Source organism: Apaloderma vittatum, unplaced genomic scaffold (assembly GCF_000703405.1).
Source record: "Apaloderma vittatum isolate BGI_N311 unplaced genomic scaffold, ASM70340v1 scaffold17220, whole genome shotgun sequence".
In the NCBI taxonomy this organism is placed as follows: domain Eukaryota; kingdom Metazoa; phylum Chordata; class Aves; order Trogoniformes; family Trogonidae; genus Apaloderma; species Apaloderma vittatum.
This window is the reverse complement of record NW_009696366.1, coordinates 1-23513: the sequence shown is the minus strand read 5'-3', so window position 1 is coordinate 23513 and position 23513 is coordinate 1. Positions and strand designations below refer to the sequence as shown.

The following is a 23513-nucleotide window of genomic DNA, read 5'->3' as shown; positions in this document are numbered from 1 at the left end:
CTATGGAGGAAGCGTACTGTTGTGGAGAGAAACATTACTAGGGAAGCAGTAGAACATTTCTTTTCCATGGCTGCACTCCTGGGGATGCAAGACAGTCAGAACAAAGCCAGCCGTCATCACGAGCACACCGACAGCAAGAATCAGGCAGGAAATGAGGTTATCCGAATGGTTCCATGGCTCCTTGGACAGCCTCAGATAACACGCTGTTGGGATGATGAAAACGAGTGGGGTAGCGCTCAGAACTCCCTGTGTGGGGGAAACAACAACAGAAAAAACCCTCATAAGCATATATATAGAGAGATGTGAAGAACAAAAACCGAGATTTTTTAATGGCCATGATTAGATAGATGCAACAGCCAGAGAATAAAGGCCTTTTCCAGTGTTGCTATATGTAAAACTTCCTTTTCAAACTCACAAGTAACTTGCAAAAGTATCTGTAAAACTACTTGAAATAATTCAGATTTAAATAAACGCTTTTGCTTTGTTTATACAGATTATTTTATGTTGCAAGTACTATTAAACCTGATTGCCAGAATTTTCTCAGCTTCAGAAGTACAGCAGACGTCCAAACATAATAGTTCTGCAACATTGTAACTGACTTAAAATATTTAAGATCATTTTATTTAGGAGTCTAGATATAACAGTGCCTTAAAAAAAAAAAAGTGGAAGTACGATGTAGCAGTTCAAAGAATTCTGACCAATTTCTACATTTAGGACCCGATTTAGGTTGACATCCCTAAGAAAGCAAAGCTCTCTTTGAGAGTGTACAACCTTCCCTCATTAAAAATTCAGCTCCTCTTTAAATGCTCTCTTAGATGGGGACAGACAAAAAGCATCTGCTTAAATGTGTTTTATAGTAATGTCCTCTTTAAATGCTCTCTTAGATGGGGACAGATAAAAAGCATCTGCTTAAATGCGTTTTATAGTAATGCGACTGCAGATTAACATGAGTTACACATCAAAGAGAGCACTTTTATAGAGAAATTTTGAATGGTCACTCTGTCACATACTTAACAAACACTATGATTCAACTTAATTACGATGAAGTAGAGCAACCCATCTACTTAATACCTTTGCATCATTGTTTGTACAAACTTTTACATATTTTTATGGTAGAACCTGTTAACAGTGACCAGTACATACATCAAAAATAGGTACATGTACAAAGTATCTTTAGAAAAAAACAACTTAAGTATGTGAAGCAACACAAACCAGCATCTCAGTGAAAGAATAGCACAGCAAAATCTGTGGACTTTTGACTCCCATGTGACTTGAGTGGTTTCTCTGAGGGATTACCACGGGACAAACCCAATGGCTTGTGTTTTGTTTTAAAAGCAGAAAGCAGGGAAAACCTAAGCAGAGTCAGAGAAAGACAGCAAATGCCATCTGGGGTACAGAGCCCAAAGACAGCTCTTCTGTTGGACAGAAAGCCTGCTGAGAAGACAGATCATCTTTCTTTCACATGTAAAGATTCCGCCTATTCACTTTTCTCTACTTGTGGATATCAAGGCTCAACAATCTAAGTGCAATGATTCCATCCGATACATACCTACAGCTGTATTGTCAAATTCTCTCTCAAAAAGGAAAGAAACAAAACCAAAACACCAGGTATGAGCTACTCACTCAAATGCCTGGCTATCAGCTTCTGTTTGTGACAGAATCAAGCCAGCAAGCTGTGAGACTAATTAATAACTGCTTAGGCCTCTCTGGATAAAAATACTGCACTGATGGAATATTTGCTTTTGAGTGATTACTTTTAAACAGTTCAGTTCCAGACAGGAATCACACATATTTATTCATGCTACAAAGACTCACTGGCAGTTCTCTGGTGTAAATTTATTCTTAACATATTATACCACATAATAAATGTAAAACATATATACATACATAGACATATAGGAGCACACATAGTTAATTAGGTTCATCGGCCAGGAGAGGCATGTGTGTATGTGTGCACACATTTTAATACTTTCATTGGTGTGTATATATACACACAGATGATTTTTCTGCACTTGTAATGTAAAAACAGAGGGGGAAAAAGATGGAAAAGAAATTACCAACAGACGTCATGAGTGAGAAAATTTAATGGAAACATGCAACCTCACCAAGCCAACAGGAATATTGTCTATTTTGAGCTACTTAAAATTTGGAAAGGATGAAGTGAGAAGAAACTATGCAGGTATTATTATTTTAAACAGAGGGTGGTTTATCTGAATATTCAGACCTGTTCTACAGTATTAGTGCAAGCAGGACCTGTCAAATCTCTGCTACAAAATCCCTCTTTACTACTCAGTTAGCAGATAAGCTGCACCATTGATCAGAACAGGGCACATGCATCCCAATGGACAAAGAACAACACTCTCCATTTTATTCCATCAGAGAGATGCTATATATGGCTTGGAATTGTCAATGAATGCATGGACAGGGACATAAGGAGGCAATTCTAAAATATTTTTATGAAGAAGCAAAGCTTGCCCTTATGAAGTTTTCTTCACCTTCTAACTTTTATATCCTGGAGTATGAAACTCTCACACCTTCTTTATTTACTAAAAATAGCTGACCTGCAATTAAAGGTGAACTGTTAAAGACAAACAATGTTTATCATGAACAAACATGGGTCTGTGTGAACCTTACGAAGTTCAGCAAGGGAAAGCTCAAGGTCCTGCACCTGGGTTGGAGCAAGCACAGATACAGGCTGGGCAACAAGGAGATGGAGAGCAGCCCTGTAGAGAAGGACTTCAGGGTATTGGTGGATGAAAAAATGAATATGAGCCAGCAGTGTGCACCCGCAGCCAAGAAAGCCTATCGCATCCCGGGCTGCATCAAAAGAAGTGTGGCCAGCAGGTAGAGGGAGGTGATTCTTCTCCTCTATTCTGCTTTCTTGAGACCCCACCTGGAGTACCGTATTCAGCTCTGGGGCTCCCAGTGTAAGAAAGACATGGACCTACTTGAGTAGGTCCGGAGGAGTGCCATGAAGATGATCAGGGAGGTGGAGCATCTTCCCTATAAGGACAGGCTGAGAGAGTTGGGGTTGTTAAGCCTGGAGAATAGAGGAAATCTTACAGTGGCCTTCGAGTACTTAAAGATGTAAAGAGGAGGATAGACTCTTAACCAAGTAGTGTAGTGATGAGGGGTAACGGCTTTAAACCGAAAGAGAGTAGATTTAGATTAGATACTAGGAAGAACTTCTTTCCTGTGAGGGTGGTGAGACACTAGAACAAGTTGCCCAGAGAAGCTGTGGATGCCCCCTCCCTGGAAAGCACTGAAGGTCAGGTTGGACGGGGCTTTGAGCAACCTGATTTCTACTGATTCCTACGTCAAATTAAGTTAAGATTTTCAGTAGAGTGTGGAATTTTCAGAGTTCTGACTTATAAAAACTGATTTATTAAATAAAAGAGTATACAAGTTCACTTACATTCAGCTCTAAAACTATTCCAAGGCAATCATACGCTAACGATACACCAGTCGCCACAGCAATGATAACGACTGTCACAGCAATATGGAACAATGTTGACAGGTTCCCACGGAAAAACACATTGGCAATCACCTGAAACAGAACCACAATTTAAACCTCAGTTTAGTAATTTCTATTAACAAACAGCTTATTTCAAATCTTCTGACCTTCGGAAAATATAAGAATGGGGGACAATACGCTGACTGAACTTTACCTATCTTGCTTCAAGGAAACATCTTCATGCACTTCCAACAGTAACTTGTAACAAGCATTACTGAAACTGCAGAACACTTGCAAGACTGACTTAGTTATACCTGTAGGATTTAGGGTATACTTACTTCCTTCTCATTTGCCCACTCACAACTGTTTATTGAAGAGATAGATTTTCTAGATGGAGACACTTTTTGCCAAACTCGTAATTTTAAGCAGTCCTGATATTATTACTTATTAATATTGGATAATATTATAATAATACAATAAATGCAATACACTATTATATTGTCAGAATCTAAAGAGTACAACTAGTATCTCATACTTATTGCAGAAAGCAGGATAGGATATGCTGATATTTATTACAGATCAAACACTGACTTCAACTACAGTATGTATTAAGAATGTGAGACTATTATTAATACATATCAACATTGATAAAGGAAGAACGTAATAAGCTCTTACCTCTCTGGTCACAAAACATTCAAGGGGGAAGGTCAAAATTACAGTAACTCCATAACAAAACCTTCCAAATGTAGCAAGGTTGTCATCTCTACAGTAGTTTTCAAATATATCTCCTGAGGCATAGTAGAACATCCATTAGTTCACAATTCATGTCATTTACGTATCTCCAAATTGAAGTGTAAGTTACTGGAGTTACTGGAGTAACTGAAACTTCCTGATCCCCTCTCCCTCCCTGAAACTGTAGTTACACTCACTAGTTACGTTGAGGAGGAACTTCCACTGTGTCCTGTTGGTAGCAGTGTCTTTATCTGAAGTAAAAATTCTCTTTCAAATATCTTTACATATACACGCTAAAGTTTCTCCTTTGTTATCTTCCCCTTTAGCACAGATTTTGTATGAGATGCTGGTGTTTGTTTAAATAAATACATGATAGATTTAGAAATGAAGCTCGTATGTAAAAGATACTTTTCCTAGAACAACAATTACACAAGGAACAATTCCTAGAACAACAATTACACAAGGAAGACCAGGGAGTTACCTCCGGAGAACTGCACTTCCCTTGTACTATCTAATCATAGCTGATAAACCGCAGTAAAGAATTTCAAATATTCTGACCCCAAAAGCCCATTATAAACACATGGATTATTACCTAGCAAATCTTCTTATGTATAACAAGAAAACGATTGCTAGAGAATTCAAATCATCGTCTTGCTTAACTTTACCACAAAGAACCTGGAATAATGATTTCTGAGGCATAAGAGGCACTGCAAGACAGTGATCCGATGATCTCTCAGGTCTCTTCTACGTGATTACTACACTGTCTTATGATTTTTTACTTTTAGAATTGCAGTGGCACTGAAAAAGCAATAAGGTGTACTTTAGGGATAAGAGCCAAAAGTTTTTGACAGGAGAGACAGAAGGTAAGATGGAACTTGTTTACAGCAGAGTCATATGCTGAGGGATAGCTGCAGACAGAGCTTTCTATATTTGAAATAGCTCAGCCAGTTTGCACTTAGTCTAGCTACAGTCGCATCTAGAACAGTCAGTTATTCTGCATAAACAGCACTGGAGGCAGGAAAGGACACATCAACCAGTAACCCCCATCCTACAGTTCCTCTGTTCTCAACCACATGCTGCTGCTCATGAGGAAAGGAAAAAGCTTGGAATCCCTCTCCTACAATTTCGAACAGCACTATTAAATAACAGAAAATCTGCTTGCTTATGAAATGTGTATTTTTTCCTAAAGCATCTAATGCACTGACCAAATATATGTCTTATTCTTCTTGAAGCACCTTTTCCACTTCAACAGAACGATGTTAAACAGCATGAGGTAACACTCATTATATATATTTATGCATGTATTCATAAACCCACAGAGTAGGCAGCAGGATGGGTTACAGCAGAATAGCTGTTGTAAAGAGCTAGGACACTATATTAGCACAGACAGAAAAAGATATAGGAGAATGTACAGAAATACATTCCAGGCACCCCGTAGAAAATTCAACACAATTTTTATTCTTACTGCTCTCTGGCTAAGTTAGAGATGTTTAGTCCTCCAAAGTGTTTTAATTTTGGAAGTAGTCAAAGAGGACTTTCACAGCTAAGGCTCACATGTGGGAATCTGACACGTACTAGCACGTAGCTGACATCTTTGTATCCTGTTTTGGTTGTTGGGTAACTACAAGGAATGTCCTAACAAATTCTGTCCAAATATAGTATGACCCTGGCATTTTTACAATCACTACGTTATTAACAGTGAAAGTCAGATGGAAAGGTGGAAAAGTAAGGATTGCTGCAAGCACCAAAATGAAGGGATCAAGAAGTTTACCTTCTGTGTATTCTGTAAAAGTCATATATCCACATGAAGCGAACACTACACTGATAACAACAGCGAGGGAGACAGACACATGTGTGACTCGAGACCAGTTCTTTAATGTGGGTTCTTCCAGAGACCCATATATTAAAAAGCTGTTATGGTTGCAGATGAATGCTGAAACACACATGACAGTTAAAGCAAATGTATGAATTCATGCCTATATGCATATAAAATAAATTTATGGAGTGCATATTCCAAGGTAGGAGAGACACAGCATTGTTTGAATCCACAGATTATTAAATAGAAACATCAATCCTTCAATGAGCACCAAAGACAAACAGTTTGAACTTTTACTTATTTGATTTAATATTTATATTTATCCTGATATGATTTCTGATTACGTTACCCTAATATGCCATGCTGCTTCCTACCCTCCACACCTCTATTTCCTCTTTTGCTTAAAAACCCAACAGCATTTTTATCTTTTTTTAAAAGCCACAGAGCCACTTGCTTCAGATTTCCTATGACATCCATTTTAGGCAGCAGCAAGCATTGCGAGGCCTCAGATGATCACAGCACTAACAAGAAGTAATCTACCAGGTCCTGCAGGCAGGAACAGATTTTAGAGTGAGGACATGAGCTAAAACTCACCTGAATGGATCCTTGTGAGAAACGGGAAGCAATGGGTACTCTCTAGCAAATGTATGCATTGCAGCCTAAGATTCTTCTGTTAGAAGTCATCCAAGAGAACACAGAACAATCACAGATACTTTGGTTTATCAATGAGACCAGCCCTATCGGTGCAGCTGTTTTAACATGATCTGGATAGTTGAGTGGGGTTCACATGTCACACTGTGGCTTCTGCTACCGTGCAACAGCCTCTAGGGCCACATCAGCAACGAATGGTGACAACGTCTTAAAGCAATTAAACTCGTGTGGATGACTCAAAGTTAAATTTCACTTTGTTAAAAAACTAGATTAACACACAATTATAAAAAATGCCCATACAATTAATAAAAACAGTTTCTAAGTCTAAAATATTAAACAGTTGACTTGAATATTAAAAATACAAAAAACCTCAAAGAACTTACCAAATGACATCACCCCAATGGCTTGTACTGCACTTGGTTTTGCAAATATCCATGCATTTTCTGATTTGGGTCTAAAACAGACATTTGTTTTAACAGATTAGCCTCTTTTCAACTACCAGTTACTAAAAATAACTTAAAATACTATGCTGTAATGCAGAACTACTTGTCAGATCTCCAGAACTCTGAAGCGTTCATCAACAATAAATTGAAACTAGATAAGATACCCTTCTCATCTCCCTCGCTTTGGTTAAAGTATTTCTGTAACCAGTTTTTACACCCCAAAAAATCAGCCTGTTTCAGTGACCAGTTTTATACATCAACTCTTCAAGTCATCATACCCAAGAAACAGCAACAGGGAAGGTAAAAGCTGTTACGGATTCTGCCTAAGATTACCTCAATCCAAAATCTCTCCTGACTATTTAGAGGCAATTTTGTTCTTTGAATTTGCACGTTATCCATGCAGTCTAGAGATACTTTTTTTCCTAGGCTACAAATCACGTGAGGCATCCACGTGATGCGTGCGCTTCCTCTCTAAATGAAGCAAAATGAAAGAAAGGGGAAGGACACAAAACACCCTTTTCCAGAACTGCAATTTGATAAAGTATCAACAGAAATTCACTCGCCAGTTGGACACTGTATTTGTAATAAGCCTGCTCTCAAAAAGCTTTAACTGCTTTGTTTTTATTTAGAAGGAAAGCTGCTGTCACCTGAGGCCTTAGCTGCTTCCTTCTACTGCCCTAGAGAGCAGTATGGCGCTCACGCCAGTTCTGGGAAGGTAACAGCCGTTCTGTCTCTCCCTCTGCCTGCTGACAACTAGCCGGTTCTGACAGCCATGGTGGCACATGCTATCCTACGTTTCATGGCTTTCAAATGCCTACACTCCACCTCCACCTCCTAAAAAGAAAAAAAAAAAGACAAAAAAGACATTGCTGTTACCCCTTTCAGAACTCATAGCTTACTATTTCTTGAGAGCTCAAACATTCCTTCCTTCCCTTTCTATACTAAAAAAATAGACTTACAGCATCTAATACACATTCAGTTCAGACTTAGAGCACCTTTTTGGCTCCTAAGCGGTGGCTCCTAAGCTTGACTTTGAGGTGGACAAAAGGTGAGCATCAAAATCAAGTTCAGTTTTCTGTCCTCAGATCTAGTATATAATCTTGACTGCTGTAGCACACTGCTTCTAGTCTTAAGCAGCTGAATACGACCCTCTCAAAACATTCTCACACATTAAAATTCAGCATGTGGATGTAACAATGACTATGGATGAAATCGAGATACCTGTCTTGTGAAACAGGAGTACCAACCCACTACAGCTGCTTATACTGTGTTACTTATCTGGATGCCACTGATTTCACATCACTAGAGAAGTCTGTGGACAGTTAATAATTTTGAATGTACTATTTTTTTCAGGAAAACATTAAAATTTGATTGGGAAAAAAAATCAGTAACATTTCAAAGTAAAAACAAAGAGTACAGGAAGCTAACATTAGAACTGTTCCATTCTGCAACCACTAGAGGTCAGCTTTGATATTAAACATCCAGAATGAAAATACGTTTTGTTTTACCCTTTAACAACTGAATTTATGAGCATATCCTTACCCCCTTTCTATCAATAAGTAACACCTGGATTATCTAATATCTTATAAACCTAAATTAAAAAATTAAAATTAAAGAATGCTTTTGTCTGAAACACAGTTATTCCTGTGAAAATGGTACAACTCACGCAACAGTATAGCTATAAAATTCTACAAATAGGGATTTAAAAAAGGAAGGTAGAAAGCATGTGAATTTCAGTTGAAACACTTGGAATAAAGTGGCCAAATAATCAATTAAAAAAACCCCAAAACACAAAAATCACAGGAGCTACTTTTTCCCACACAGTGTTAGCTTATGCACTAGCAATGAGCCACAGACCAAAACACAGTTTTGCTTTATGGATGAACGTGAAACCAGATTAGGAGTATTACTTGGAGGGAAAATCCAAAAGAACAAAATCCTGCTTATTTAGCAGCCTAAGAAGATGAATTCCTTCCATTCTAGTTGCAGAATTGAGGAATAATTTCAGATCCATGATTTGGAGACCGCCAGCAGATGGCAATGTCATACAAAGCACATTCGTACGGATGCCATAAGCAACATCACAGTAAGTCATATAGTGCTGCATATATTTTTCAAAACATTTTCATAATTTGGGAATAGAGGGATCTCACACAAATGTGATACCCAAACTAAGCGAAAGCAACACAGTAAGAAATTTAATTGCTGAGTGTTTAGAACTAAAAGTCAGATCCAGAGTTCTAACCACATGAACAACAAATCACTCCCAAGTCCTGCCTGCGGGACATCATGGACTTACGCAAAGCTCCTGGAAAAGGGTGCAGGTGGCATGAAAGTGTCTACATAAAACAGACTGGGAAAGAGAAAACTGTTTCAAAAACCAGGAGCTGTTAATTGCGGAAGAGCCCTACAGTGAATAATCACTTAACATGACTCAGAAGATGAAGGAGACCTAATGAAAATACCAAATACCAAGTGTCCATGTAAACATACACGTAAATATACGCATCTGTGTAGACAGACGCATACAAAGGCTGAAAGAGTATCATAAGCCTACCACGTAACACTGAATCTGTTCTGCTTTTTCAATCCTGCTACTTACTGTTTAAGATGGATTTTTTATTTTTTTTTTCTTTTTATTTGAGAAGGCCCTTTGTTCGATCAGTTTGTCCTACATTCTTGTTAGGCAGTGTGAGGCAAAGATTTTAACTGCAGCTGTTCACAGAAGAATAGCAGAGCCTGTAAAAATCCATGAATGACAAAACTAGGTAGCTTACTGCTCCTCACTCAGGGTATAAGAACTCAGGCTACGCCTGCATGAACACAGTTTTTTTCATGCTAGAGAAGGAGTAGTTAGATGAAACACAACGGAAATTAACAGATGAAATACATTTGTGATATTAAACCACTTGTTGAGAACCGTACTGTCGATCACATATAGCAGAACTTGTAACAAAAAGTAAAAGCTTAGAGGTAATATAGCTGTGATCTTGGGAACAAAATTAATAAAAGATGGAACCAAAAGATGTTCCCAGTGAGATCCCAGACATGAAAAAGTCTCAGCTGAAAGTAAGGCAATAGCAAGACAGACTGACAGTAAGAACTGTTCCTCAGAAGGCAGTGAGGCCTAGTGATGAAGAAAGCCTACAAGTTAAGGACATGAGACTTAGTCTTCAGTATATTAATGGAAAGTAAAGCATAATAAACACGCTAGCGAGTTTTAAAAAATTTTGAAAATATTTGTGTTTATCTACCTATGAACAGGGGAAAGTGAAAAGAACAAATGAACCAGGCAAAGGTTAAGACCTCCTAACGGGGCAAAAGGCATTTCACATCCAGACTGCGAGTAAGAGTTGGGGAAATTTGTTTGGCAGTCTGAAACAGGGCATCTTCTACTTCTTGTAAAACATTTACAGTATAATATTCCCCATCTTAAGATCAATGCTATGCAAAAATCTCTTCTGTCATTTATGTAGAAATACTGTCAAATATAATAGAGCAGCAGAGTACATCAGAAGCAAAACATCTTTAAGGAGGGCAAGAGAAACACATGTCCCTGATCTCAACAGAGTTTGGAGGTATGAAACACCGACAAAAAAAGCTAATTTCTAGAAAAGTCCTATGTTTGACAGGGTAGTTATATGTTGGAATGAGCAAAAGACTTCCATCGTTTTGAATTAAAGATCGATGACAGACTGCCAAGTTTAGGTGCAAACCAGCAGTTATCAAAATAACCCAGGAACACATGGCACATTAATTCAAGTTTAATTCAATTATTTAGACATTTGGGAAATTAACTGTAAATTTTTCAATTCAATCCCATTCTAAGGTAAAATACCATTTTAGCTTTTGTTTAAATTTTAAAAATTTAAAGATACTGAAAAACTTTATAGACACTAAATATAACTTCAATCAATATAATGGAAAGAAAATGAATAATGCTCACATCAGCCTTGATGTTTAGATTAATCAAAGTCATCCTGGTTATTAAAGAAGACAGATGAGGCAAAGCTGTATGTGAGCCCCACTTAGTTGCAGCTGCTCTTTCCTCTTTCTTAATGAACTACTTAGCCGTTCTGTAAGTATACGGTAGCTTAAATTAATGTGTGATGAAAATAAAAAATAAAGATTTATCTTTGTTTACTATTGGCTTCTTTATATGAAGGAAAGAATCAACTTTCTACTTTCAAGTTATTTTCCTGAACACTTGGTGTTTCATCCCTGTGATCAGTTGCCAGTAGAGTAATTCTCACATCCTATTTATGTGGAGCAGATGCTCTTGAAGTTTTTCCTAGAGATTTATGTATTAAGCAGACACTGACATCATGACATTCTTTCCAAAAGAACACCCAAGTAAAATGATACATCTTTGTAAGCTACACAAAATCTTGGTTTTTACAGCAATGAATGTTAGTTCAGCTTTGAAGCATCAAGTTATCTTGTGCAGTATTAACGTACTGCACATTTAAGGTTTGAGATAATTCTAACCCATTGTTTCTGATCACAGTAGAAAATTACCCAGCTCTAAGCAGGTGGAAATAGAGAATGGATCATCAAAATGCATTTTTATCCAGCATCTTAAACGATTGACAGTAAACTCTGTGTCCAGAACACTGGATTTTATCTGCAGGTTCATTATGTCCTTCAGGCAACAATAATCAAAGGGATGACATTAATCAAAGGTAAAACTGGAAAAAAAAACCCACTTCATCTTCTTGATCTTCTTCATGAGAAGAAATAAATGAAACTGACTAATCCCTCATTCTAAATACATTATTATTTGTTTAAGGACTAACAAGAAAATTACATTCCTGTAACATCTCTGGACAATGCACTCCTCTCCCAAAGCAACCAACCAACTAAAATAAAAATGCAACAGCCCAAAGATAATTGCTGTTTTTCAGCCTACAGCTTCAAGCACATCAAAGAATTAAAAACAGTAATAACACTGTTTTGCTGATGGTGTGACACATTGCAGAAGGTTTCCAGGAAAGGTAATATTCTCTGTTGTCCAAATAATAGATATAATTTTCAACTACAACATGGATTGCATTTTAGCAAAAAGACAATTTTATCATCCCCAGATAATTTTGTTGTACCTCTCAAAGGGAAGCAATATTCACTTTGAAAAATCTAGAAGCAAGTGAAAACTGATTACTACTAGGAGAGTAATTATCAAAGTGGGAAGATATCCAAAAGGGAGTCCAATGGAACCTGATCCGAATCCAGCCCTTCTGAACGTATTCAGTAGCAATCTGAATGATGGGAAAAAAAGAAAGAGGCATCCTTAACAGAAAGCATGAAATGTGCAGTTAGCATAAGCATGCTAAGAGAATAGTGTGAATAAAAGAAGAAACATAAATATGCCGGCAAATGAAGAAATCATTTGACAGAGAAGTGTTCAATCCCGTAATGACAAAATCTACTGTTATTCACAAGTAAAAAGGCTTCACAAGAATAAGGCAGGGGGACGAGTCAAAAAAACCAAACCTCAAACTTCACAAGAATGGAGTAAAAGAAAGGAAAAATTGCCAGCTCACAGTTCTGCAGAGAAGTGCTTGGTGCTCCCGCAATGTCATGCTCCTTTCCAAAGAGGCAAATATCAAACTAGGTTACATAGACAGGAGCACGGCAATCCCCAAAAGATACAGATGAAAGGAACCTCAAGACACTCTGCAGGTAAGATACATCCATCTCTCCTCTCTGCTCCTCAGTGGGAATACCACAGGCAGTTGGGGCACCACAATCTCACTCTAATTTGCAGAGAACTCAAGGCCAGCGTTGAGAATGATCAGTAACACAGGAAATTAAAAGAGAAACACTAAAGGAACTGTGCTTGTTTGTTCTATAGTGAGAACCACCAAATGGGGCCAAGTTACAGCTCTCTACAGGTGTTTTTTAAGGATCTGAAAAAGAACAAAGAGTTTGCTGTCCATATCCACTGTGGTTAGGCTAAGAAGCAACCAATACAAAATGCGGTAAAAGAGACATATAGGAAGAATTAATAAGGAAAAACTCCATTGCCCTGGAATGGGAATTGCCAAGAACAAACTGAACAATCACCTGTCAGCAATGACAGGCGTGCAATCAGTTCAGCTGTGTAACGATGGCAGGGTTTAAATACTCTCTCTTGGCCCCATCAAGCCTTTGTCTAGGACTGTACAAATTCTTTTCCTGTATGACAGACACAAGAGCTGTGCTTCATAATCACAATTTTTAAAAAATCTCTTCAAAACCTCCAACTTCTACTGTATTTTAGTGAGGATGCACAGTAAATGTGTTATCTGCTTGTTTCACTTACAGTACTATGATGGAACCCATACTAAAATATATTCGTGTTCTTTATTCTTACTGCAGAAAAAAAGAGATGACATATAATTATACCACTAAAAAATGTTAGAAGATAGTTTCAGCAATTCAAGTATATGCCTATTTCTAATTGGAAAATGCAAAGAGTAAAAATAGTAAAAATAGACACTGGTAGAATATCTGTGAAGCAAAAACATCTGATTAACAGTTTATCTTATCAACTTGCTAGATGCATTTTTGAAAACAAGAAGTGCAAAGGCAAAAAATGGAATTCTCTGAAGAATTAAAAAGTAAAACTTCAAGAATCACTCAAAACCCAACACTACTTATTGTAAGAGAAAAATAAACCCATGCATTCCATATTTTTCAGTGCATCACAACTGTTCAGAAGAAATGTTACCATAGCAACAAGGTCATCAGTAACAGCTATAAGTAGCTTCTTCCTTTTCTGACAGGAGATTTTGATGTTACCCTTTCAAATACTCTTTTAACACACAGTACAAAAAAAATGCTGCTTCAGAAAGACGGAGGGGGGGTGGAATTCCCATCCTGTTTGGAGTGCATTGCTTTATGGATGACAGACTGGTACATCTGGTACAGCTTCAGAGACTGATATTGTAGCCATCTTCCCAGCACTAAACATGACGCTCTGCAATTAAGCCATGTTCCACCGCAGGAAGACAAACGAACAACGATACGTAACACTGCTGAAACAATCATGGTGGAAGCATCCACTTCTTACAGACACATTAGAAATACTATAGAAAACTATTCAAAAAAAATAAAAAAGCACGTTCAGAATTACGAGTTTGTTGCCTTTATTAATATATCTTCACATTTAAAGGAGAAGGAAGGAGGCAGACTTACGCCTTAACAAAAATAGATTAAAAAAAACTTTCCTGCAATATAATTGTAGAAGTATCACCCCAACACACAATTATGTGTATTCAGTTGTCTAGAATACTTCAACGTCCAATGTTAAATACTACTTTCAGAGTATGAGTGCTGGAAAACAGCTTTACACGCTTATGCTGTTGTTTTCTCACATAAGAATAAAGGTTTCATTATTGTGTTCTGCTTTATTTTTCATTATTTGCATTACGTTGTTACTAAGAAATAATTATAATAACAGAAAAATAAATATTCCTAAGATACTATCCATTCTGATATTGTAAATGTAGGCCATTTGACAATAACAGGCAAAATTAAAGATACCTCAAATGACAGACAACCTCACATGCCCTTTGAGGAGCGACCTGCTATTAGCCATATAATCCACAACTTCCAATCAATCTGTAGGTTTTTTGAGTCTTTTTCTAAACTTGCTTATGTGCAATAGAAGGAAAAAAAAAGGACAAAGTACGTTTTAGCAGTACACTTTGTATTACTACGAATACAAATTTATTTTTTCAATTATTTGCCCCTCCTAAAACAGCGAGGTTCCAAAACTATGTAGATATCTGAAACAGTGAAATAACAGATTACATCAGATCACAAATTCGCTTTGTTGCAAGTGTAAGAATACTCACACTTGTGGACTGAACGTTACTGTTCGCACCATCACAATAATCAGGATGACAATGGTTAAAATCAAAGAAATAAAAGATACCTGTAAAGGTAAAAAAATTAATTCAGTCAGTAAGCTGCTGAAACGTTGTCCTCTTAGTAGCATAAGTTACTTTCTTTTTTTTTTAGAAAAAAACCCAAGTTTTATATATCACATGTCAAATATTTACAGTTAGAAAGTTTGTCCCATATCATCATATTTTCATTTGTTATTCTTTTTGAGTAGCTATGCAGTAGCAACTATTTGTCTAATATTTAGTGATATTCCCATTTAAACATTTCTAATCAATGGTGCTCAGCATTTCAAGATCAGGCCTATACCACCCAGTGGTTTAGAAGATTTGAGTCCTCCTAGCAGTAGGCGGAAAAAATTCCAGCAATTCATACAGAGGACAAAGTTTTCCTCAAACTATTCCAACTTTTCCAATATTTCTTGGGACAGAAGACAGTCTGCATTTCTAAAACATTTAACATGCACAAGTTAGATGCAACTGAGTTCAAATACATTAAGTTATGACTGGCATTTATCATCTAATGTCATACAGAAAAGTAAACCAAAAATCAACTGCTAACTATGATTTACCTTTCCAAGTTTTGCTATGTCTCGGTATAAAGATATAGGCAAGGTAAAGATGATGGTGGTAAGGAGGATTATGAAGTGACGGTCAGTAAGCACGTTATCTAGTCCAACTAAAGCAAAAAATAAAATGATTTACTTCTCTAAAGGACTGACATGAGAAACAGATTAGTCACATATGAAAGGCTACGAGTAACACACTTTTATCCCCTTTATTCAAGCTATCCCCTTTATTCAACACTGAAATAGAGACCAGGCATTAACTAACCTTGAGGAGGCTATAAACAGCATGTGCATAATCACAAGAATTTTGCAAAATCAAACCAAACATGTAACATATGGGATATATTATACCAAACGCCTGAAGTCTGGCATTTCTAAACATAGATTACTATTAATTTCTTTCATCATGCCTGGGTCAATGTTGGCAGACTGCAAGCAAAACATTCTACTACTTCTGCCATTTATTTTTCAGGATATTTTGACACTCTGTGTCGACATGATTTTACTGTGCTGTTGAAGAGAAGTAAATTATTAAAGAATAATCTTAAAATAAGTTAATTCTAAGGTTTCTTTTGAGCACCTCTTTTCTTGCTGTCAGCTGACTTCCACTTGCAAAATACAAATTACCACGTGAAGGCAACAGCTGCAATCAGTGCGATTTATCTGTACAACTGGTGGTTTTTTCAAGCCAATGGCAACTTAAAATAAAACATATCTCAGTTTTAGTTAGGCTACCATGAATTATATGGCTTGAATGAAAGCTTGCTGAATAAATATGGCTGGAAAGTAACTGGCAATTGAAATAGAAACTCTGTGTTCAGTTTCCTCTTTGAGTGATTACAGTGCTCTCCCACCTCTTCCCAGGCAGGCATTCCACCAGCCCCGTGAAGAGATGTGCCAGGCTGGGGTTCCTCCTATTACAATAGTTGTGTTGTATATAAATTATTGGATACGCACGTTCATTATCAACCAGATCAGGTATTCACAGAACAGAGTGTGACAGTTAAAACTGCATCCACACTTTGCAGCATTCACCTGCTGAAAAGTTTAGTCCTCGTGTGAAAATCAAACAGTTCATACAAATACTAATTTCCACTTCATTTTCAGTTCCATTTGCCAGTGAAGAATGTTTTACTTTAGCTGGCATTTTGCTAAACTAGATGGCAAACATGCACACAAACTGCTCCCCTGATTCCACCGTGAAAACTGACAGCAGAGGAAGGGCGACAAGCACACGAGTTAAAAAGCTCAAAATGCCACCTGGTTCTGCAGTGAATATCTAAGAGAACTGAAAGTTATATACGCAGTTCACAACCACCTATCGCAAATATGCATAAGTAAGCATTAAATCCCTTACATTATTTGCAAGTCATCCAGAATTATTCACTAGGTAACGTACAGTTTCAGTACTCAAGTGATTATTTGAGGAAACACCTAAAAAAGATGACAATATGATAACCTTGCAAAGATACCACTGTGCAAGACTCCTTCTATTTCCTTAGCATTTCATCAAAGCACGTGGTCTTTTCACCAACACAGAGTCTAATGAAAACCAAGGACTAGAATTCACATTTCTCATTTGAGAAAGACTTATTAAAACCCAAACAAATCACAAAAAAACACCTATGAAAGTATGTTTCAAGTTCTTAATTTGAACTGTACTTGGGAGTTATTTCGAAGCAAAGTTACAGGTAGGACTTCAGACTGACACAAGACGCTAATCCCTAAATATTTATGCTCTATTTCCTATCCAACACCTTTTCCCCATTCTCAACTTTTAAATCTATCTTACCTCCAGGAATTCTCTGAAAAACTTTAGTTAAAGTGTCTCCTGTTATTATGTTGTAACTGATCATGGCTTAAAAAAAAAAATAAATCTTTCGTTAGTACAAGTCAAATATAAAATATCTGATGAACATTTAATACATATATTTTGTAGACTTTAGGATTATATGCCACTATCCCTCTTATATTCTTCAATGCTTCTCCTTATTTTTTATCTTCTTATTTTTTAAACAGGTACAACCTAAGCAAGAATCCAGTCTGATAAGCAAGACCGTTATACCAGCCTAGCCCTAACCCTTAACGCTTGCCATATAAACTTACTTCAGAAAAGGAAAAAAAACTCTTTAAAATTGTCTGTTTCCAGCGGCAATTCTTAGTCAGTTTATTTTCAAATTGTTTCTGTTTAGTAAAGTTCATGTGTTAGTCCAATAACCAGTCCTGCAATCCAATGCACAGCACTTCCTAGCTCATGTAAAAAGTTAGGAAAATCTTTAAACCAGAAGAAAGGTGGAGAAAACAGATGAAGATATCAGATATGGACTTCTGTTCCTTCCTCTCACTAATAATTCCTCTCATTAATAAGGCAACATTAATGTGGCCTTAACGTTTGTGACAGAATCCATACTGACCTTAACTAACCCAACCGGATCTAGTTAACAATGTCCCTGCTCACTGCAGGGAGCTGGACTAGATGACCTTCAGAGGTCCCTTCCAAACAAACGCATTCTATGATAAATATTCTCTGTTGAGAAATTTTAAGTTATTAACGCTACTTATAGAAATAAACGCAAGCACATACATATGCATAACTGCTTCCATGGTAGGGACTGATACCTTTACAATTCTTTTCCCTATTCTCTGTGTAGTAGCAATTATACTCTTTAAGTCAGCGTGTGTAACTCTCTTGCCTGCAACAACAGCAACGTGACTCCCTTAAAAATCTCGGCTACCTGTAGTAAATTCAGACTAATTACTTCCAAAGTAGGAAGTTGCCACCTCTTGCAGCTTCATGCATGAAAATACCAAGCTTTTTAAGATTTGATTTAATTATGTTACTACTGTAGGGGACAGATTCAGAATATCATCTTAAACTTCGGGTCTAATTAATTCCTGCCCAGATTACGGCTGTTTCACTATTTCCTCTTCAAAGGGTCTTGACTGCCCAATTTCCTAGTAGCTAACTGGATATGAGGCTGTATTAATGCTTTTGAAGAGCAATGACAGAACATAATGTTCAAGCCAGATTTGATCAGCGACTTACTTCTCCAATTACAGTAACAATACATCTCTGGAAAAATTATGAACTCAGCATACTCCCAAATTAATATTTTCCACTTGTTTCAGGCATCTAAAAATCTGTGCTCTGTTACTCATCCTAAAACAGATTCTCTTCTTTGCTATTTCTCATAGCTACTTTTGTCATTAATTTTAAAGTGTGTGACCAATAATTTCTCCGGTATCATATTTCGGTTAATTTCTATTATTCTGGCCCCTAGATGCATTGAATTCTTCCTCAGTCATTTTAATTTTTTTTACAGGAAGGAGACATACATATTATATTCTTTATAGAGTTCTTAATATATAACCAGTGAACGTATAAGCTTGTTATTTATAAAACTTAAACATTTGTATTTTATGTGATCTTACCAATAAATGGATATAAAAACTGAAGAGTTGAAAGAATCAGATAACCTACAAGACCATATGTTTTTCTGACCAGCTCTTGATAGGTGTTGGTATTGGAGAGGTTTCCTCCTTTGATCAGTAATATAATGGAATAATCTGTTAAAATAGATTACTGTTAAAGACGTTATGAACCAACCTGTGGTTAGTTACTGTTCATTCTTTCCCCTCCTTATTAAAAAGAAAAAAATCTGTAAAAAGTTAAAACAGTGGCATTAAGAAGAGCAGGGATGAGAAATGTCACAAAGGATCTCCAAAACAAGGAGTCACGGGCTCATATTGGAAGGAAATCTCAGCTTCCTCAGTTAGGGACAGAAGAAACAGACTCATTTTCATTGGTTTCCAGTACAGTCAAAGGGAACGAGAACTGTGACAAGTGCCAGGAAAGGAAAACTCAGTTAATAATGCAGAGGGCCCCTGAATGGATGTAGCATTTGTTTATATCCTGAAAGGGAGTAAAATGTGAGGACTGCCTGTGTCATGATGCTAGAACTCTCAATCACTTTACTCAGCTATTTATCTGAAGTTTTAAAAGATAAAGCCTGGTTAGTACTTTGTGTCTTCTCCACTGTTTATGATAAAAATACTGTAAACATTTTTACTGGACACTTAAAATAAATCTTGCGCCAAGTGATTTATCTCAAAAACTGTGAAGCAATGTTCTTGAGACAGAGCTAAAGTCACAGGCAGAATTACTGCCAGATTGAACTTCCAACTTTTTATGAAGAACAATTTGAAACACCGCTGCTATGTCAAGCTATGCTTGAGTAGTCCTTTGAGCACCATGGGATTTTCCAGTCTAGATTAGTTACAGCATTTATTAGTTACAGAATTTATTATTTCAGTGCAGAAGTCTTGACAGATAGTAGCTAGACCTATCTCTTCCTCATCTGGCTTTCACTTAGCTTGCAATCTATGCCAGAGAGAAACAGTTTCGTCCTGTGAAGACTATCGGTGTTTGTGATCTTCTGGGAATGACTAAAATTATGAAATATTCAGTCTTTACAGAGAAGAATTCTACCATTCGTTAATGTGAAAGCCAATCCAGAGATCCGACAACCATATGCAATTCTTACACAATATATACTCACAGTATAATTGGAGGCAGACAAAAGCAGAGAGTTCACTATCAATTATGTTGCGTATTGAGCTGCTCTTGTACATGAAATATTAAGTCTTTGGAGTAAGGGATCTCAGACTGAACAAAACTTGAAAAAGATCTATTGTTAAATGACCAAAAACTGTACTTATCTGTCAATTTAGGACTATACTCAGCATATTTCAAGAACACTCCCCAAAATTAAGTACAGTGAGAATTGCTAAATAACAGCTATTTGCCAATTAACCAGTTAAAAACATAGAAAATAAATGCTAATATTACAAACTTAGCCTGTACTTTCAATGCTACAAGTCAAAAAGCTGTAACTGAAGCTATAATTTGATTTTACAATATATTGAGCCACATCTTTAGCATAATAAAATGCTGAGTATAACTCATGGGCCCCGGGCCTATGGCTATAAAGTCTTCAAAATACTTAGAAATGTAAAGGACAAATCTGATTTCCTACAGAAAAGTAACTGAAACTTCTGAGATATGTGTATGATATAATTTCATTAATGTATTTTGTCACCCGCTATAGAGAAAATTTTCCATTCATTTTCATTCAAGGAAGATATTTCCTAAGTTATGTTGCTCTCCAGCCACACCTCGACCATTTATGTAGACCATTAAATCATATTTTAAGCAATGAAAAGCATCAACTGCTGCTCAGCACATGGGTAACAGAATTTGTGTCATTCATGTTGACTTGGTTTGTCTTTTTAAGGCTTGAATGCACAGAGTCTTTACAAAATGTCAGTGGACTTACTTATGGTGATTGTCATGGGATTTCAGTTTTGATGAATAACAATTAAATAATCAAAATCAGAGTTCAGCCAAAGTCTTCCATTCTGTGGTATATTTTAAAAAAGTGATATACAATCTACTCAAGGCTCAGTCTCAGGGTAAAAATAATGGCCTAAACCAGGTGATTACAAGGCACAAATAAGAGCTATTCTTCCAAATGTCACCTTGGCCTAGTTTAAGAAACTATGCTTTATATAAATAAAATGCACACAAAAAGCAGCTTTATATGTTGTACAGCATAATTCTCTACTTTTACTAATCTGCTCAAGGGATAAGTAAGGTAAGGAAAAAAATTGTTGCTTAATTGTCTTAGATATGCTTGTTCGAGCTATCATTAGGCTCAACATCAGCTAAATGCTGCAAGACTAATTTTCACTTTACAGCACAAACTACTTTTAGAGTACCTGTGATATAGGCAACCCCAAATAAAAGCAGCACTCCTAGTGGAAAACCAGCTTCCTTCATTGAATATGGCAATCCTGTAAATAAGGGAAGGAGAGATTATAGAAGAAGCTTTCCAAATACTTAACTATGATGACCAAAATAAAGAAATATTTAGATTTATAAAATGCTATTAAACTCCCATACTGGACCAGCATGCTTAATAACCTCAAAAAGATCATTTTTAGAGGACAAAGTGTTGCCGAGGTGTGAAGTTCAGTCAGCACCTTCCCAGTCAGTTCTCTCGGACCATTATGGCAAAGGAGCTGCAGGGTATCCATCACTGTGAGACATAATCTCAGCTGACACCTCTGCATTTTTGCATACTAAGCAAATAAAAATTGAGAAAAACCTTTAGGAACAGTAGCAGAAAGTAAGACGACAGTGTTGGTCTCTAAACTGGATAGTCACGCATGCATAAACCGGGCTGAACAAATGACAGCAAAGATAAGTGTACTTACCTATAATGCCTGATCCTATGATAGAATTGATAATATTAAATCCTGCTGATGCCAGACCGCTGTTTCCTCCTTTACTCCTGGGCTTACTAACAAGGGCTGTTTGGTCATCTGTTTCTACCTGTTTCAGGAAGACAACGATAACTTCATACATGAGAAAAATAGGTGAGAACAAGGATTTTACACATAATCTATGCTTGATGCTCAAATTTGTAGAGGTATTTGGATAACCAAATCCCATTTTTTTCAGTAAGAAATCAAAGAGGCATTAGTCATCTAAATACTGTATAAATTTGACCCATAATCGTCTGTAATTAATTCTTCCCTGAAAAAAAGTAAGTGGCAATACAGAAATGTATATGAACTCAGAGGCAGACTTTATGTTAAACAAAGAGCTTTTTACACATGTTCCAAAGGCAGAAATGCGAATCAATCATTTTTTAAAATATTTTGGCTAATACAGCTGGTCAGTAAAAGCAGGCTCCTGAATCACGAGAATCAAATCAGTTTCAAGAGTTAGTAGTGAAGTATACCAACATCTGAAGATGCTCTAATTCAAGGTTTTATCCAGCATTTAAAATACTTCTGCACCATCCAATGCTTTAGTTCATTATGAACAGTTAACAATGCTATAAAATTGTCTGTTCTCAGAAAGTTTCTGTGGGAAGGTCTAGTACCAACCAAAGTTCAAAGCCTATAGCTCAAAACATTAAACTTCTAAAAGTATTTCTTCATAAACATGCAGTGGTCCGCTTCTCAGATCACTACTCTGCTGTCAGAGAACATTTTAGAATCATTCATTAGAATGAAGAACATGCTCACTTACATAATAACATATATAGTAGGTAGAACAAGCTCTGATGCTTCTCACTAATACTGCTGGAAAAAGTAGCGTAAGCCGACAAGAGTGCCTCAAGAAGGGCTATGCAGTCAAGCGCAACATTTAATCCTTAAGCAATACTAACGTAAGAGAAGTAATACTGGCTCAGATCATAGGCTAGTAACCCATTTCTGAGAGGGACCAAGGAAAGCCCACAGGAAAGTGTATAAGAACAGGAAAATAAGATAGTGAGCAAGTAACTTTCCCGTCTCAGCTTTCAAGAGCATGCCTATGCCAGACGTCCCGAAACAGGCATGTTCTTGGTGCATCACTTCCCTTAATACTCTTTGAATTTGTCCTTTTTTGAAGCCATGCATGTTTTTTCAGCATTTGCAACGTCAACCAAAATGTCACATTTTGATTATGCCGTGTACAAAGAAACAGGTCCTCTTCTTTGTTCTGAGCTTACCATTAAACATTTTCACTTAGTGTGCCAAAAAGTTTATTTCCCCACCGATTTGAGCAGCACAACCACCACTGTCATTCTGGAATTTTAACGCTCTCTGCTGTTTACAGGACAGTACCTGTGAAATCGCACTGAACGAGGACAGCTAAGCTCCCTCTTACCAGCCCTTACAAGAAAATGAACACAATGAGCACTGTAGAGCTCAGAGATTTTGTTACGAACCCAGGTCTCTTCCTCACGTGGATGAGACACATCTGAATTGGCAAAAAAGGACAAGAAAAGGCAGCAGAAGTTGCGGCACTGGTGAGATGACTCCGGTGCGAAGAGCAGCGCTCCTGAAGGTGCACCTGGGCTGCCGCCGGCAGGGAAGGGCTGCGGGCAGGCGCGCTGGGCGCCGCCGGGG

The 23513-nt window shown here is 37.1% G+C and overlaps 1 protein-coding gene across 1 annotated transcript; it reads right to left on the bottom strand.

Annotated features, from left to right (window-relative positions):
- SLC38A11 (solute carrier family 38, member 11) lies at positions 1-21939 on the bottom strand. Its single transcript, XM_009874656.1, has 11 exons — positions 21828-21939; positions 21330-21404; positions 18984-19118; positions 17344-17409; positions 15555-15661; positions 14935-15014; positions 7037-7107; positions 5958-6119; positions 4130-4242; positions 3416-3547; positions 1-246 (listed from the first exon to the last, which is right to left on the bottom strand). The coding sequence occupies exons 2-11, from the start codon at positions 21388-21390 to the stop codon at positions 1-3; spliced, it is 1173 nt and encodes a 390-aa protein (XP_009872958.1). The 5' UTR covers positions 21391-21404; positions 21828-21939.
- Between the last annotated feature and the right edge of the window lie 1574 nt (positions 21940-23513).